Source organism: Paramormyrops kingsleyae, chromosome 24, assembly GCF_048594095.1.
Source record: "Paramormyrops kingsleyae isolate MSU_618 chromosome 24, PKINGS_0.4, whole genome shotgun sequence".
NCBI lineage: Eukaryota > Metazoa > Chordata > Actinopteri > Osteoglossiformes > Mormyridae > Paramormyrops > Paramormyrops kingsleyae.
The window spans coordinates 8,521,096-8,535,827 of NC_132820.1; the positions used below are offsets into that span (position 1 = coordinate 8,521,096).

Sequence of the window (14,732 nt, forward strand, 5' to 3'; positions counted from 1 at the left end):
CCTCCACCTTTACCCCCGTCCGCAGTCTGCTTAACGCGACATTAAACCCAAACGTGTGTACCCCCGATCCCCGTCTTTATCTGCCACAGTCCGCTGCTCAGGTGCTGCAAGGGGAGAGAGAGACACTGCGGATGACGCTTCCTACTACCCTTATTTATTTATTTCCTGTGCCTTTCATTCAGCCCTTTGCATGCACGTATTTCTTAATCTCCTTCCTTATGCAGTCCGCCAGCGTCCCTCTGGAAGATTTACTCCGTTTTTCCTTTTCACGCCTTTCAGCTTCATGTGCGATTTCTTCCCTCCCTCTCGCTACTTCGCCCCTTCGCTCCCTCCCTACAGCCGTCTCCCGTTTGTCTCTGCCGTGAGATTTTCATTCACACACTGAAGCCATTGTCCCGTTTCCAGCATCCGAGCGCTTTCTCTCCGTTTAAATCACCATCCGCGCTCCGTTTACCGCTTGCCTTGTCTTGCCTTAGTGCGGCGGCTCTATAAAAATGAGATTTATTTATTTTTGGCGCATCTGTCGGGGTGTCGTCATGCTGACCGCGTACGTTTCACCCTCCCTCTTTAAAACATACAAGCTTGAATTATATAGTTTCATAAGACAACCGTGGTTTAAATGTGAGGCTTTTCCCCCGCAAATAGCATGAGAGATCAGGGTGAAAGACTCCAGGACTCCGATTCAGATCAATTTGACACAATAACGCATTTTTATTGCAATATCCCACTGGTGTCCTAAAAGTGATTAGGTCGACAGCTACACACATTCATATGCATCTGTACTTCGGTGTTTTAATTGCCAGACATACAAATAGATTTAATTTGATCCATCTAGGACCCATGTTGGCGATATATTCACTTAGCGTATATCGTAAACGGTACGTGTATAGAAAGGAAGAAATCAGTGGGAATCAAGCTACTCCTGACACAAATAATCGTTCCTTTGGGATGTATTTCCATTATGTAACGCAGCACTATGTCAACTGGGCATTCTCACTATGTATATAAACAAGAATGTCAAAATGTTAGTTGCGTTCATGAAGAAACTCGTAATAAAGGCAGGGGGTCAGCAATGGACTAGATGAACTGACTCAGCTTTAAAAATAGAGTATGCTAAAATGTACAAGTGAAAATTGTTAGTGTTTAGTAACCTTAGCAACAAGATGCCTACATAACATAATTACAGTTGGGTCAAATATGAAATTGTGATTAAGAACACAAATGTCTAGCAGAGGACCCTTTAATTAACCAAAGGGTACATATGCTGTTATGGGGGTGTGACTGGCAGGTAGATATTCCCAGCAGATACAGAATCTGAAGACTCCCTCACATTTCCGCTGTTTCACATTACCGTAGTGACACAGGATAGCAGTGTCAGTTGTCAACAGTGGCTACATTTGACTTTAGAGAGACTCGGGTTCTTGATCAAACAAAGACATCTTATTCTAGGAGTTCTAAAATGATGAGGAAAAATTTGCTTAACTAGAGCACAACTAGAGGAAAGTGTCTGTAGCTAGCAAAAGATGCCATGTTAACAGTACTTTAAGTACTCTGTGTTTGCAAACAGATAGACATTGTGCGACACAAATTAGTATATTCACAATTTAGATTTTATTTATTTATTCATTTTAAAAAGATACAAAATCAACGTTAACATGAATAACTCCAAACACACTCCAGCCCCTTTTAACCAGATGGGTATGCAAACCACAAGGCATACCAGTATCAATCAATAAATCAATTGTGTCCATTTTCAAATATCATTAACATTATCATACACCGATATACAATGTCATAACCTGAAATTTATTGGTAAAATAATGGACTCAAATGAAACCAATACCAGTCTACTGTCACATAAGACAGGAAAATTGACCTCCTTGTCACACCCATAGTCACTTGTCAAATTTGCATACAAAGCTTAAACCAAAAAACTCACTTGGTGTGTGCATTTACAACATCGTAAGCAGCTGTGGTCAGTGTTTCTGTGTTATCTGACAATGGATTCTTACTGTTGCTTCATCGTACTCCTTATATGTGTAGCACCTTAGCTCACTCGATATCTGGAGAAGCCTAGACAATAATAAAGCTAATTAATCTACATACATGTCTGCAACTGCATCATGCACGGACCACGTCCCCCCGCAACCGCAGTTCACCCTTAAGCGTTGCATTTGAGCATCGAAGACCCTTTTCCGACTGAAAAGATGAGTCCAAAAACTTGGACGAACGGCCACAGAAATACGTCCGACACGGTTAAGATGGATTTAGGGAACACATGCACATAAAGCTGGAGGAAAAGGAGAGGGAATGATGACAGCCAGTCTGAGCATGTCTGCATACAGGAAAAGAAAAAAGGTTTCATTGCCACACTGTCAGCCAGACTGACTACAGGACAAAAAGAGCAGGCAGGCAAGGCGAGTGTTTCGAGGAATCCCACCTCTCCTCAGTTGAGCTGAAGACATTCTGCTGCACCTCTATTTTCAATCATCAGCCCCCATGACCACCACCCACCCAATCTCCTCTGGCCATCTCCATCTCTCAAACCCCCTGAACCCACCAGAAAACCTTTAACTACCACAGCTTACAGAATGGCTGTAATACAGCCATATTCTGCTGCTCAGCTTTATGACCAAAGCCTTGCTCATTTTTTCCATGTGATTGTTAGAAGGTCTGGCTAGTTTTCTAACTGGGATGCAGCAGATTTCTTATACTCAAGACACTCATGACAAGGTCTGCAATTCACAAACATGCTCTACGTCGTGGCTCAATGCACCGTCTAGGGCCAGGAAGACACTGACATAGCAAAGTCAGTTCAACATGGGGGGAAAAAAAATAAAAGCACTTGATTCTTCAACAGGAAAAAAAACACTAGAAATATATTCAACAGGAAGTCAGTATCACACAGCACTACATGGTGTGAACCTATCATCCAACCTCTTCCTGAAAGCCCTCAATCCCATAACAACTTACCTTAGCAAGTACAGTTATTGAACCGCTATCTACTGCTGAACTCTTATTGAATGCAGTCCAGTAACGGGGGAAGATCTTAAATGATTAAAAAAAATCTGTCCTTTCGCCATCATTTGGTGTTTTTCCAGGTCTGGTCTATGGCAATCCCTCTACAATTCATTTCAGTGACATGGGTCACAAAGGCACAGACACTTAAGTTTGGGGGCAGGTAAAGCAAATGGTAAAAAAATATCTTTGGAAGTCCTGAAGCAGCGCGTGTGAGACGGTCACCACTCACAGGTAGGACAGGGCGCGCTGGAGCCACCTACATCGAGTTTAACTGAGAAAACCGTGACATCATCACAGCAAAGACTGGACCTGAAAGGGTTTAGAGAAAGAAGTTAGTCATTTAAACACTGCTGCATGTCATTTAAAACAGAGGTTCAAGCTTCAATCCATCGTCTGCTAACTAATCTCCATGGATTTTCTTTCTACTTGCATACAAGCAATTGCCTGAGAGTCTGAGGTCACAAAGTGTTTGAGGAGGTCGGGTGTGTCACATCTATATTTTACAATGGTGGGGAAATTGTGCGATATCTCCCCCACCACTGCCCATGAAATCAGCTGCCAATAAATCTCGACAAATACAAGCAGTTAACCTAAACTATGCTGGCATGACCATATAGGTTTGTTATGTCTGACAAAGTCAAAACAACTAATGTTCTTGATAGAGCAAACTGCTTTGCTGCAGGACAACACAATAGTGTCTGGGGGGGGGGGGGAAGAGAATGTCGTCCCATGTGAAACTCATTAACAGGATACATTGGGGGGGGGGGGGGGGGGATGAAACATGGCTTATAATCAGGTAATTTGCTTTTCTGATCAATGGGAGAAAAACACAGTGCAGCATAAACTACAGAACAAACAGTGCCGTCTTTGTATACAGTAACGGGAGCAGGAAAAATAAAAGCCACAAAAAGAAAGTGAAGACGTGGCCCTTAGTAGCTGACGTAGAAGTTCAGAGGCCCGATATCACACTCTCACCGCCTGACCGCAACAATCACACCGACACAATGCAAGGAAGCCTCTCGGCATCGACGGGGAAATGTACATTTCCATTTTCACCGCTTGCATTATTTATTACGTCAAAATGTCAGGAAGGTATTCAAGTTTTTTCTTCTAATGTGGGAAAAGAGGCTCCGGGTTTAAATGGGCAGCCGGTACGAATCCAATCAACTAGAAGACAGGAATGCAGAGGGATGTAGAGCCGTCCCAAACTGTTCCAGCCGGGCCGCTACAGTAGATGTATGATTTTTTTCATAGCAGAGCAGCTGAGTCATCTGTTAAACTGCTCTTCTGTGGCACAGACTGCAATTCTTCATTCGCTGATGCTGACCAAAAGTACCAGAGAGTGACAGGAAGGGGGGGGGGGGGCAAAAAATTCCTCTAAAGGACAATAGGGCTAATTGGTCAGTATACCCCTCCACATGGAGGTCACCAATGGCAAATGGCTCCAGTCATGGCTCCGACTTAGAGTCATGGGATCCGTGGGCATGAACCAGAAAGTGGACAAGCAGAGGTGTGATTCAAATAGGCATTTCGTCATGGGTACCCACTATTCCCGGCAGAAGGGCAATGCGCACGACCAGACACACAACCGGAGACCATTAAAATCCGGCAGATAAAAATAATTTCACTTTTTAAAAGTTGTACAAGTGTCTGTTTTTCGCAGACATTCTGCGGTGACTGTAGCAGAGGAAATGAGACACTGACAGAATCACAGAAAGCAAGCTGCAGATTGAGACTAGTGACAGTTTATAATTTAAGTTTTTGTGGGGGGAAAGGTATTAATTTGTACTTTTATGGTAAATGATATACATCAGCGACACTAATTTGCTGGCATGTGCTAACTAGGACTAAGAACCTAGTTAGATAGATCTATCGTTATAGGGGAGAGAAAAAAAACCTGATTAATATTGAAACTTAGAGACATTACATAGACATATCTTTTTATAAACCAGATCACAAACTGTACTTTTCAATCAAGCCAGAAACAAAGAAAATCTTTATGTAATATACCATCTAGAGCAGAGTAAAAATAAAAATAAAAGATGACTTACCCCAAATTCAACTCACCCACAATGTGTATATCTTAGCAGGACTGCCCATTCTCACATATAAGCACAGCTGGTTTGATACCCATTTATGTTCAAGAGCTGTCTAGCCCAACAGGGTTAAAGGGAAGCTCAGGGGAGGAGGAGGGAGGACTCAGTGCCATTAGCTGCACTATAAAGTGAATCGGCTTCAAACTACGTCTGCAATCTGGTGACATTCGATCTCCCACATCTTACATTGTGCCGACCCGAATAATACTGGCTGCCGGTGCAAACGACCCAAGGTTCTGGTGTATAGAGCAGTTTCGGTATTTTAGGAGGCGGCAACCCTGAAGAGAAGCAATTCAACAGGGGACATCTAGGATTACTGTTAACGTGCAAGCGGACATGCAGTGAAATTAGGGGTAAAAAAAATAAATAATAAAGGCGCTTTATTGACGTGTGCATGGCTGTGTTTACCGTTGTGTGCAGACATATCTTTTAATCAAGTCAACTCAGAATAAAAGAAGACCTGGCGGGATCAGAGGAGTCAGAGATTTCGATGTTTTATTTAGGCGGCTAAATGAAAACAGCGACTGATAAGACACTTTATCTTAATTACCTCTAAAAGAAAAAAAAAAGTATTTTTTTTTTTTTTTTTTAAAAAAGCAGAACTGAGTAAAAGGTTGATATTCGTTCAAAACGGTAGAACACCTGTGAGTGACAATATCGAGAGGACAGGCAAAAAAAAAAGAAAAGGAAAAAAAAATTAACGTGTAAAATTGAATATAGCGGTTTTCCCTTAACAGTGCAGGGTCCGGAGCAGATTGGTGCGTTGAGCTTTAAATACAGTAACAATATAGAAATAGAAGCCAAAGCTACAGGGATATATACAGGCATAGCAAACAGTTAAAACGCTGAGGTATTCCCATCAATATTATGTTTTACTGCTACGCCAATATATTGAAGTACTACTAGGATTTCTATAAAACTGAGCGAAAACAAGGATTCACACCAAGTTATACTATTACACAAACGAGCGATTCGTCCATCTAGAAAAACAAAGTGGACTGGAAATACAAGGTTCAATCATTCGGTGCTAATTGTTTTCTTTCCCGAAATTTTGTTTTGTTTAGCCGGTCGCTCATTTTCGTGTTTCGGTTCAGTCTGCACTTTATCCTACGACGTGGAGCCGGTTCCGGTTCGGTTGCGGCGGAGGTGGCTGCTGCGGTGCAGTGCGTTCGGGCGCTCGGTCGGTCGATGCGATGCGTGTAGTCGGTCTGCCGGCTCAGTCTGCCCATCGGTATGAACTTCATTCGTTTTTTTTTTGTTGAGAAATAGCGTTATATCGATAGCTTGGCCACCACGTTCCCACCCAAACCTCCTGTCACACTAAAGGTTACGATCATCCTCATCGAATCATGCCTCATCCGCACACTCGCACACAGACACAACACCACCCCCCCCCCCCCAGCCCACCATCAAAAAAAGAAAACTACCCTGAAATGAGAATGACAAGAAATGGAGAGGGAAAGAAGAGAGATCTAGGGGAGCTGAGCTCATACCGCCTTTCCCATGAACTTTCCACAGTCAATGCGCTTCAACAAAAGGGTAATAATAAAAAAAGTTGTTCAGCTAGAGACGTGATGCATCCATCCCAAACGAGATATTACCGCATGTAAATTTTAAGGTATTAACACAGACTAAGGGCACCAGGAAACACAGCCAAAGTATACCTAACACCCTGTCCGAAAACGTATCTATTGAGTCCACGCACATCACGTTCTTTAACCTAAATGCCGAACAGTGTTCACGGGAGGCATGAACAGGATGCATGTAAAACTTGCTGAGAACCACAAAAACAGACCTAGAGGGTAAACTTTTAAAGCAACACCCAACAGGACGGGCCTTCAATACACGGACCAGGTAAATGCTGAAAAATGGAACATGAAATATGTTTTTTTTAAAAAAAAAAAAAAACAGCCTTTCCCACGTCAATAAATACAACTAAATTTCCCTACAAAACTAGGTTCACTGACACACACAGACAAACCTCATCTTAAAAAAAAAAAAAAAACACCCTTCTTTCCCTGATTGGCATAAAACATGTTTCTTTAAAAAGTTACTACTTTAAAGGCTGTATGATTTGGAAACAAAAAAAAAAGATCAATTACTTCAGTTATTTTAAATATGAATCCGATGTGTGCCAGTTTAAACTTTGACACTGTAGTCCTATATTTTTAACGTATGGCATGAAAATCACTTCCAATCTTATTCAAAATCGGTTACCTGCTCTGAAAGCATTTCACTTTCATCCTCCATTAAACAAACCTCTCCCCAAAACTATGTACTGACGTATGTGTATATGGGGCCTAGATGGGAAGACAAAAAAAAATAAAAAATTTTAATAGCCCCTGCTGAAGCCATTGCTGTATTTATCATCAAAATAATCATCCTTGTCGAACCCTGAGCCCACTGTGTAGCGGTTAGGTGGACCCTGGAAAGAGGTGGCGGTGGAGGAGGAGGGGGGTGCAGGCAGGGGCACCAAGCTGGCACCTCCAAAATCCCTGCCGCTGCTGCCCCGAGGATAGCTGCGAGCGTAGTTGGCAGCGGAGGGGGGAGGCGGAGGGGGGGGCAGGAGCGCGCGGCGGCCTCCGGGGGGGCTCCGCTCACGGTAGTAGCGGTTGGCGATAGGCGGGGATAGGGGGCGCTGTGCAGGGTGCGGCAGCCGACGGTCAAAAGCGTCACGCTCATAATAGCGTGAGGAAGAGCCCGAGTACGGGTCATAGCGGACGCCCCTGTCGTAAACGTCGCGATCGTAATAGCCGCGGGGGGGAGGAGGGGGCAGGGGGGGAGGAGGGGGCATACGCCCACGGGGTGCATAGAAGTCCCCAGGTGGGGGGCGAGGGGGCAGGTAAGGAGGGTGATGGTGCGGGTGGGGTGGGAAGTGTGGATGATGGGGAGGTGGTGGAGGGAACTCATCTCCCCGACCATCTTTGGGTTGGTTGGTGCGAGAGAGGGACACAAAGATCTTCTGGCCCTCCAGCTTGGTGTGGTTGAGCTCGCTGATGGCCTCCATGGCCTCATTCTCGCGCTGCATGTGGACGAAGGCAAAGTTCTTGACGATGTCACACTCCACCACTTTGCCGAAGCGCTGGAAGAGCTCCTTGATCTTGCCGGCCGTGACGCCCTCGGGCACGTTGCCCACATAGATCTTGGTGGCGTTGCGCACCTTGGTGGTGGCGTACTCCACGGTGATGCGCGAGCCGTTGAGCTCGTGCTTGTGCAGCGCCGCCACAGCCTTCTGTGCGGCATCCTCCTCCTCCATGTGCACAAAGCCGTAGTTCTTCAGGATGTCGCAGTCGGACACCTCGCCATACTTCTCAAAGAGCGCACGCAACTCCGCCTCTGTGGTCGACGAGTTCACGTTGCCGACGAAGATCTTCACCATCTTGGCTTCTTAGGGTTACTTTTTCCTAAACAGAGCAGCAGTATGGAGTTCGGACGGAAAGGGAGGGAGGAGGGTGCTTCTTATAGGCAGCCTGCTCTTATGGTGCCACAATTGAGTTCGTTCTTCTCACCAGCAATTAAAACTTCTGCAAAAGGGAGAAGAAAAGTTTCACACATTAGAAACTGTTGTTTCAATAGCAGCTTGGGTATGAGATCCCTCCCATTCACACACAAACTGCAAAACGTTTGGTAGAACCGAATTAGCAAAAGATCCTTCACACAACCAGCATTATGCACCACTCCACAATGCCAGACCAAGGCCCGTTCAGGTACGGTTTGGGCACTATGCCAAGCTTCATGGTCTACCTTCATGTTTAAATAACCTTCACTCGATTGTTTATGAAGCCAGTAGCACAATTTACAAGCTACTTTAGTTGCAATTTTCCGTCAATACACGCCCCGCAAAAGCTAATTTATTTAGGGTCACCGTTACCAGAACCATACCCTATGGCCCCGGGGAGAGGGGTACGATGGTAAGATGGACGGGGACTCGGATATACATTGTAGCGGACGGAGAAATGAAAACACACTCGGGCCAACTTCCAATCGCTTATTCAACCGAACTGCATATATTTGCACTGTGGGAGGAAACCAAAGGACTTAGAAAAACCCCCACAAACAGTCGAATACTGCGGGATCAGGCGCTGAAACCGGTAGCGCGACAAACCTCCAGTTTTTTTCAAACGTGTAAGATACCAGCACTAGAGGGGAAAATCGAAACTGACGCGTTCATAGAAATACTCGATATTTACTTCGACTAGCATGCATGTAAACCAACGCTGTAGTTACCAGAGCGCACTCTAAAACAAAAATAAAATTATTTTACAATTAAGAAACTGAAACGTAACCTCAAGGAAGAAACGATTAACGCAAAACTGCGCTCAACGCGACAGGAAAGATATACATAATCAAATACACTTCGAGTGAGTCGGCAGCTAACACTTTAACGGCTTTAATTATTAGATTACTTACATCTGCAGATGATCAAATACAGAATTAAGCGCTTAACTGAAAAGCAGACGAGCGCGCGCAGCCCAGCGCGAGAGACGAAATGCTCGCGACCCGCGCGGGCGCCGCCACGCCAAGCAGGGAGAGCTTAATGGCGATACAAACACAGGTATTACAGACCGAATGCATCTATATGAACCACGTCAGCCGCGATTGTGTGCTTAGCCAGCCAGTTACCTTCAGGTGTAGCTTTAAATCGTTGTTAAAATCGCCCCGATTAGCCGGTTCTTAGCCGAGCCTCTAGGCCCTCGGTAAGAATGAATGGGGCGGCCGTGCGGAGCTAATGCTCTTAGCCTGCTAGCCAGTCGCTCACGCCGCTTATATAATGGAGCACGACTCTGAGCTAGTCAGTTAGCTTGAGCTAAAATGTACATTAGAGCGGCTTACGATGTGGACGAAAAACGGTCAAATTGCAAGGGGGGAAAAAAACCCTAAGATCGTCGTTTCAACAGTACCGAGAACATGTTTGCGTACTCACCTTACACGGATCCGGCCGGGCCCGGACTCTCATTTGAATCCTCCAGCAGTTTGCGTAAAACCGGAACTACCGCCGCGAAGCACGGCGGACATGAAGGGGCGTAGACCAGCGCCACCTGGTGACTGGCAGCGTGCTGGACCCCCCCCCCCCCGGTCACAGCATGCTTGGGTACTGTTTGCCTCGGATAGAGCGACCTTTTCAACTAAATTAAATCTGGGCACTGTAGTTCGCATTGTGTGAAGCCAAATGGGTTAACTGACTTTTTTACAGGCAGACGGGGACTTGCTATATTTGCCTATTTAGATTGGAAAACTAGTTTATCGAAAGACAGTATAGAAGCTGCCTGGATGTGATATTAGCGATATTAGTTGCTGGTAGTAACATGCCTGCTGTAATCCAGCTGAACAGGGTTGAAAATTGGAGATGTAGTGTGACTACATTCACTTTCCATTCTTTGATACCTTATTTCAGGTCTGAAGGCTTCAACCCCAGCTGGAAATGTGAGTTAGCATTTTAAGGGGTATGTGTGCAAAGAATACCTTTCTTCAAGTGATCAGTTACAGCATTTGACCATAATGCTAATTGTGGAGCTAAATTTCATGAAGGCATATAGCAAGGATTCCAGTCAAGTCATGAGATCTTAAGATATGAAATTTCACACTTGCCACCATTTTGAAATTCAGCATGCATAGAGAACATACTGCAAGGCATTTATCCCATAAAAACACTTTGGGTAGGTGAAGACAATTTCCTCTTGTTGTAGTCTTGCTCCTCATGACATGTAGAAGAGCGCAAACTTGGCCATTGGTTAAGGGCCTCCTTCAGGCCCATGTACCATAACAGGGCTTGAACCAGCAACCTTCCAATCACAGGTAGAGGATTTGCCCATTTTAAGCTGCAGTGTCAGCTACCAGTAGGTATATTAGACTGAGCCCCATGATGCAGCCTCTGCCCCCCCCCCCAAAAAATCTCATCAGGTTTTCAAATCATCCTCACTGCCCCCTTCCCCCCTGGCTACCATGGCAAAGAAATCCCAGAAACACCATTTTCAGACAAAACTCATCTTCAAAGGGAATTTTATTCAGTTGTCAAATTACACCTTAAGCGCTCAAATCTGAAGAGAGCTTCTGCATCTGTGGAGAGAAAAATCACCATATAATTACCATGTTAAAAAGATTAACTAGTTTAACCTCCGTCAACATTATGAAATCCTGTCCATGTGGATCAGAAGATGAGTACCACTCAGTCACAAGAAAGTCAGTCTGGGGCGGTACATTCAACTCATCACTTCAAGGGGATGAATGGATCAGCTAGTTCAGGACATCTGCAGTTCTATATCCTCCTGAGACCCCACCCATTCATTCATTTATGTCTATTGCAATGGATATTTTGTTTTTGCATCTCTCTTTTCACTGATGTAAGGAAACATTTATTCCTCTTGTACACTAAAGAGGACATGCTGTGAAATTAAAAATAAAAAAATTTGAAAAAAAGATGTCTTATTTCCTCCAAAGACATAGAAGATCACAATTAACCTAAAACGCAAGGACACTTTCCCTTGGGTCTGAGGAGGATATAGGAGGCTAGCATTGTGTGAAGTACCTTGTTTTAACTGGACACTAACTCACCATTACAAGTAGTGCATGTAACAGACTCCATTTCACAGAGGAACTGCAAAGAGATTAAATGCTATTAGATAAATCACAGGAGAAGAAGTTGTGCATGTACTTGAGAGGCTTCAGATTCTAAAGATGACATCACCGTATTCAGGCATATGCTTGTCATTATTACATCATCAAGTAACCCCAAGACAGGAAGTCTCCGAACTTCTTATTCAACATGAGCATACCAACCTGATCACCCAGGATGCTCAGCCATGGCCACCCATGTCCCTAAAGGCAGTTTCATTAACTGTGAGGGAGGTCCACCAAGGCCACCGCCCCCGTCTTTGGCTGCTGCTCGATCCACAATGCACCAGAACTTCATGGCTCATCCAAGGCCCAACCTCCATTGTCCCACATCCCCGTTGTGGGCAATCTCTGGGTTCTTGTCCTTCATAGGGATTTGACTTGTCCTAATTCTGGCCCCTCACCTAGGATCAATCTGCCTCAAGACTTTACCAGAGGCTATTGCCTCCAGCAACATAGCTCCTAGGATCACTGGGATGAACCCCCTCCACCACAGTAAGTTGGCGTCCGCCATGGCCATTTGCAGACCCAGAGCTCCCTGCGAAACGAAAGGGACTATGAGAACAATGGCAGGAATACAAATGCAACTCAGTCACATAATCTGTCCCATCAGACAGTTGGGTACACCAACAGGTCATCCCCTTCTTGCCTTGGCAGAACCAGTGGGTTCACCTTTTCAGGTTCTGGTTCCGACAAAGCGTAAGACATGCAGGGTTCTCATCACAGAGACATTTCCAATACCCTGCACCTATGAGTGCTGCAATAACAGGAACCGCAGTTTAAGCTCCGACTGCTCACCTGTCTATTCTGAAGCAGAGAGCAGCCAGGACTTGCATGCTGCATCTGTACCAAGGTAGGGGGGGGAGGGCAAGGAAAAGAGGAAAAACCTCAGGACTCTGTGTCGCCCTCAAAATGTAGAGAACATTACAACACTGCAACAGTCAGCAAAATGAATTCTCAGCAGAAGGTTCAGACGAACGAGATTCCAAGAGAATAATCATCATTTCGAGGCAGATTAAATGACAGGATTGTTAATATTTCAAAATTACTCACCATTCAAAAAAAAAAAAAGCAGCCATCACCAGAGAAGCAGAGCGATCCTACAAGTTAAACATAAAGAAGCAATGCTTCAAAACACAGCAGGGGAGTAACACACAGCACCAAGGACAGCAGGCAGTCACTCAGGATGTTCAGGTCTTTTCACACGAGTTCAAAGTGAGCTAGTTAGCTTAATCATTGTGACTGCATGCATAACTTATCAGCTGTCAATACAAAGAATACATTACTCTCCATTTGCAAATGTGCCCATGACACTTCTGCTGCATTAGTCAAGAGCACTAAGAAGTGGACGGTCTACACAAAGGCTTGGAGAATAGGTTTAAAATTACTCACCATCACTCCAAACAGAAGAGACAGGAAGCAGGCAAGGAGTGGCCATGGAGTAGGCACCACAGTGCTGTTCCTGGAATAGAATGATTACAGCATTACACACCTGATAAAGTCAAACCCTAAACTAGGCCCATCTAAAGTCTCATTTGCAATCACATGAGCTCATTACAGGTCTGAATGATTATCACTGAGATACCATTCAGGACAGCAGCTGATAGCATAGAGCAAAGCTGATTAAATGGTGGGACTCAACACCAAGGCAAACATCACAAGAAACCAGCCGCGACTTGTGTATAGATTACTAATTTCAATGCAAAAAGTGCACCAGCCTTAATTCCTAATCCCACAGACCCTTCAGAGTACACCACTGTTCAGAAATATCCCAAGAGAACCTAAAAACCATTAAGTTACGCAAGACAAAGGAACCAAAACTATGCAATGCTAAAATCTGAATAACTACATTAGGATAAAGCGGCTGCATCGTAATTAGCAGCAAAACGATCTTTATATATTTAACTGGCGTAGCTGAACGCAAGTAAAAGTTGCAGACAAGGACGATAGTCTTAAGTGGGGCCTCGGACTGCCAGTATACCGCACGTGTTCCTCCAAGTACACCACGTGCTGCATTGCCATTAAGCATACTCCAGTTGATTTAAGTATTGATAATACGCCGGAAAAAAAGCACACACTCGTACCTTGGTAAGAAAGGCCGTTTGTAGGCATGGCTCTCTGGAAACACAAGAAATAAAGTAACGTGAACCACCGGAATGGACCAACATGGAAGACAATCCTTGTCATTTGTAAAATTTATGTTTCTCAATCAGTTAAGAAGGTTGCAATCACAGTTGTTCAGTACAGGTCTGTGAAAGGTTATCATCACTGAGAAACAGTTCAACCTCAAAAGTAGTAACTAGAGAGTATGAAATCCTCGGCACTTAGACCTCAGAAAAAAAAAAAAATCTAAAGATCATATCTTGAGGCATATATCGTCATGGTTGTGAAATGTAGGTGTTCAACATCAAGCAATCTGAAGATGAATAAAATACGCAAGTAAAATCATTAGGATGGAAATGGATTAGGAATTGCCAAAGAACGCTCATGGTCTGAAGGGAGCAACTTCATATTATTTGCATTTAAATCTAATACCTAAAACAAAATTATTTAAGTAAATTGTACGTGGTACGTGAAGCAATATGACAATAAGAACAATAGTTTAGAGCGGAGGAAAGAAAGAAAAAAAAAAAACTAAATTGTGTACAAGAGAAAATAAGCACCTACCTCACGCAGATACCAGCACAAAATGACCGTTACGCTGGTTTCGGCGCTTTTAAATTGCGTATTTTAACCCGGAAGCAGATCCCTGCGGTCAGCAACCAGTTTTTTTCTTAAATACTTTTCTTGCACCGATAAACGAGCAAATATTAACGCCCCTATTGCATTGTTTTGCATTTTTTTTCGCAAATCATACAATATAAGCATGTTTTATTTTTTTATTAAGTAATAAAACGAAAATAATTATGACCCTTACTTCCGTTAAGCACCCGCTTTCAAAAGAACAGTCTTCCCGCGCTGTGAGATGAGCAGCTAGCGTCACGCGCACCCCAGATAACCAGA

At 44.1% G+C, this 14,732-nt stretch overlaps 1 protein-coding gene, 1 long non-coding RNA gene and 4 other non-coding genes across 9 annotated transcripts; all 6 read right to left on the reverse strand.

Moving 5' to 3' along the window:
• Positions 1–7,015: 7,015 nt before the first annotated feature.
• LOC111839491 (uncharacterized) lies at positions 7,016–10,114 on the reverse strand. 3 transcript variants are annotated; one of them, XM_023803441.2, is made up of 2 exons: positions 10,042–10,114; positions 7,016–8,641 (listed from the first exon to the last, which is right to left on the reverse strand). In XM_023803441.2, exon 2 carries the CDS (start codon positions 8,494–8,496, stop codon positions 7,450–7,452), a length of 1,047 nt encoding a protein of 348 aa, XP_023659209.1. In that variant the 5' UTR covers positions 8,497–8,641; positions 10,042–10,114; the 3' UTR covers positions 7,016–7,449. The 3 variants fall into 3 exon arrangements, with proteins under 3 accessions (XP_023659209.1, XP_023659211.1, XP_023659210.1); XM_023803443.2 differs by lacking the exon at positions 10,042–10,114 and adding an exon at positions 9,741–10,028; XM_023803442.2 differs by lacking the exon at positions 10,042–10,114 and adding an exon at positions 9,528–9,595.
• Positions 10,115–11,100: 986 nt separating this feature from the next.
• On the reverse strand, positions 11,101–14,675 carry LOC111839502 (uncharacterized). Of its 2 annotated transcripts, XR_002837116.1 has the most exons (9): positions 14,647–14,661; positions 14,397–14,478; positions 13,814–13,847; positions 13,122–13,191; positions 12,783–12,829; positions 12,528–12,572; positions 11,895–12,267; positions 11,670–11,712; positions 11,101–11,174 (listed from the first exon to the last, which is right to left on the reverse strand). It is a non-coding gene; the product is annotated as an uncharacterized lncRNA (long non-coding RNA). The 2 variants fall into 2 exon arrangements; XR_002837117.2 differs by lacking the exon at positions 14,397–14,478 and having other exon boundaries at positions 14,647–14,675.
• Positions 11,260–11,335, reverse strand: LOC111839585 (small nucleolar RNA SNORD31). Its single transcript, XR_002837128.1, has one exon. It is a non-coding gene; the product is annotated as a small nucleolar RNA SNORD31 (small nucleolar RNA).
• LOC111839586 (small nucleolar RNA SNORD22) lies at positions 12,333–12,458 on the reverse strand. The gene has a single exon (XR_002837129.1). It is a non-coding gene; the product is annotated as a small nucleolar RNA SNORD22 (small nucleolar RNA).
• On the reverse strand, positions 12,666–12,737 carry LOC111839584 (small nucleolar RNA SNORD30). Its single transcript, XR_002837127.1, has one exon. It is a non-coding gene; the product is annotated as a small nucleolar RNA SNORD30 (small nucleolar RNA).
• Positions 12,906–12,971, reverse strand: LOC111839583 (small nucleolar RNA SNORD29). The gene has a single exon (XR_002837126.1). It is a non-coding gene; the product is annotated as a small nucleolar RNA SNORD29 (small nucleolar RNA).
• Positions 14,676–14,732: the final 57 nt, after the last annotated feature.

Excerpts from the sequence above, each read along its gene's own strand:
- LOC111839491 (XM_023803441.2), bottom strand. The coding sequence starts at position 8,496 with ATGGTGAAGATCTTCGTCGGCAACGTGAACTCGTCGACCACAGAGGCG.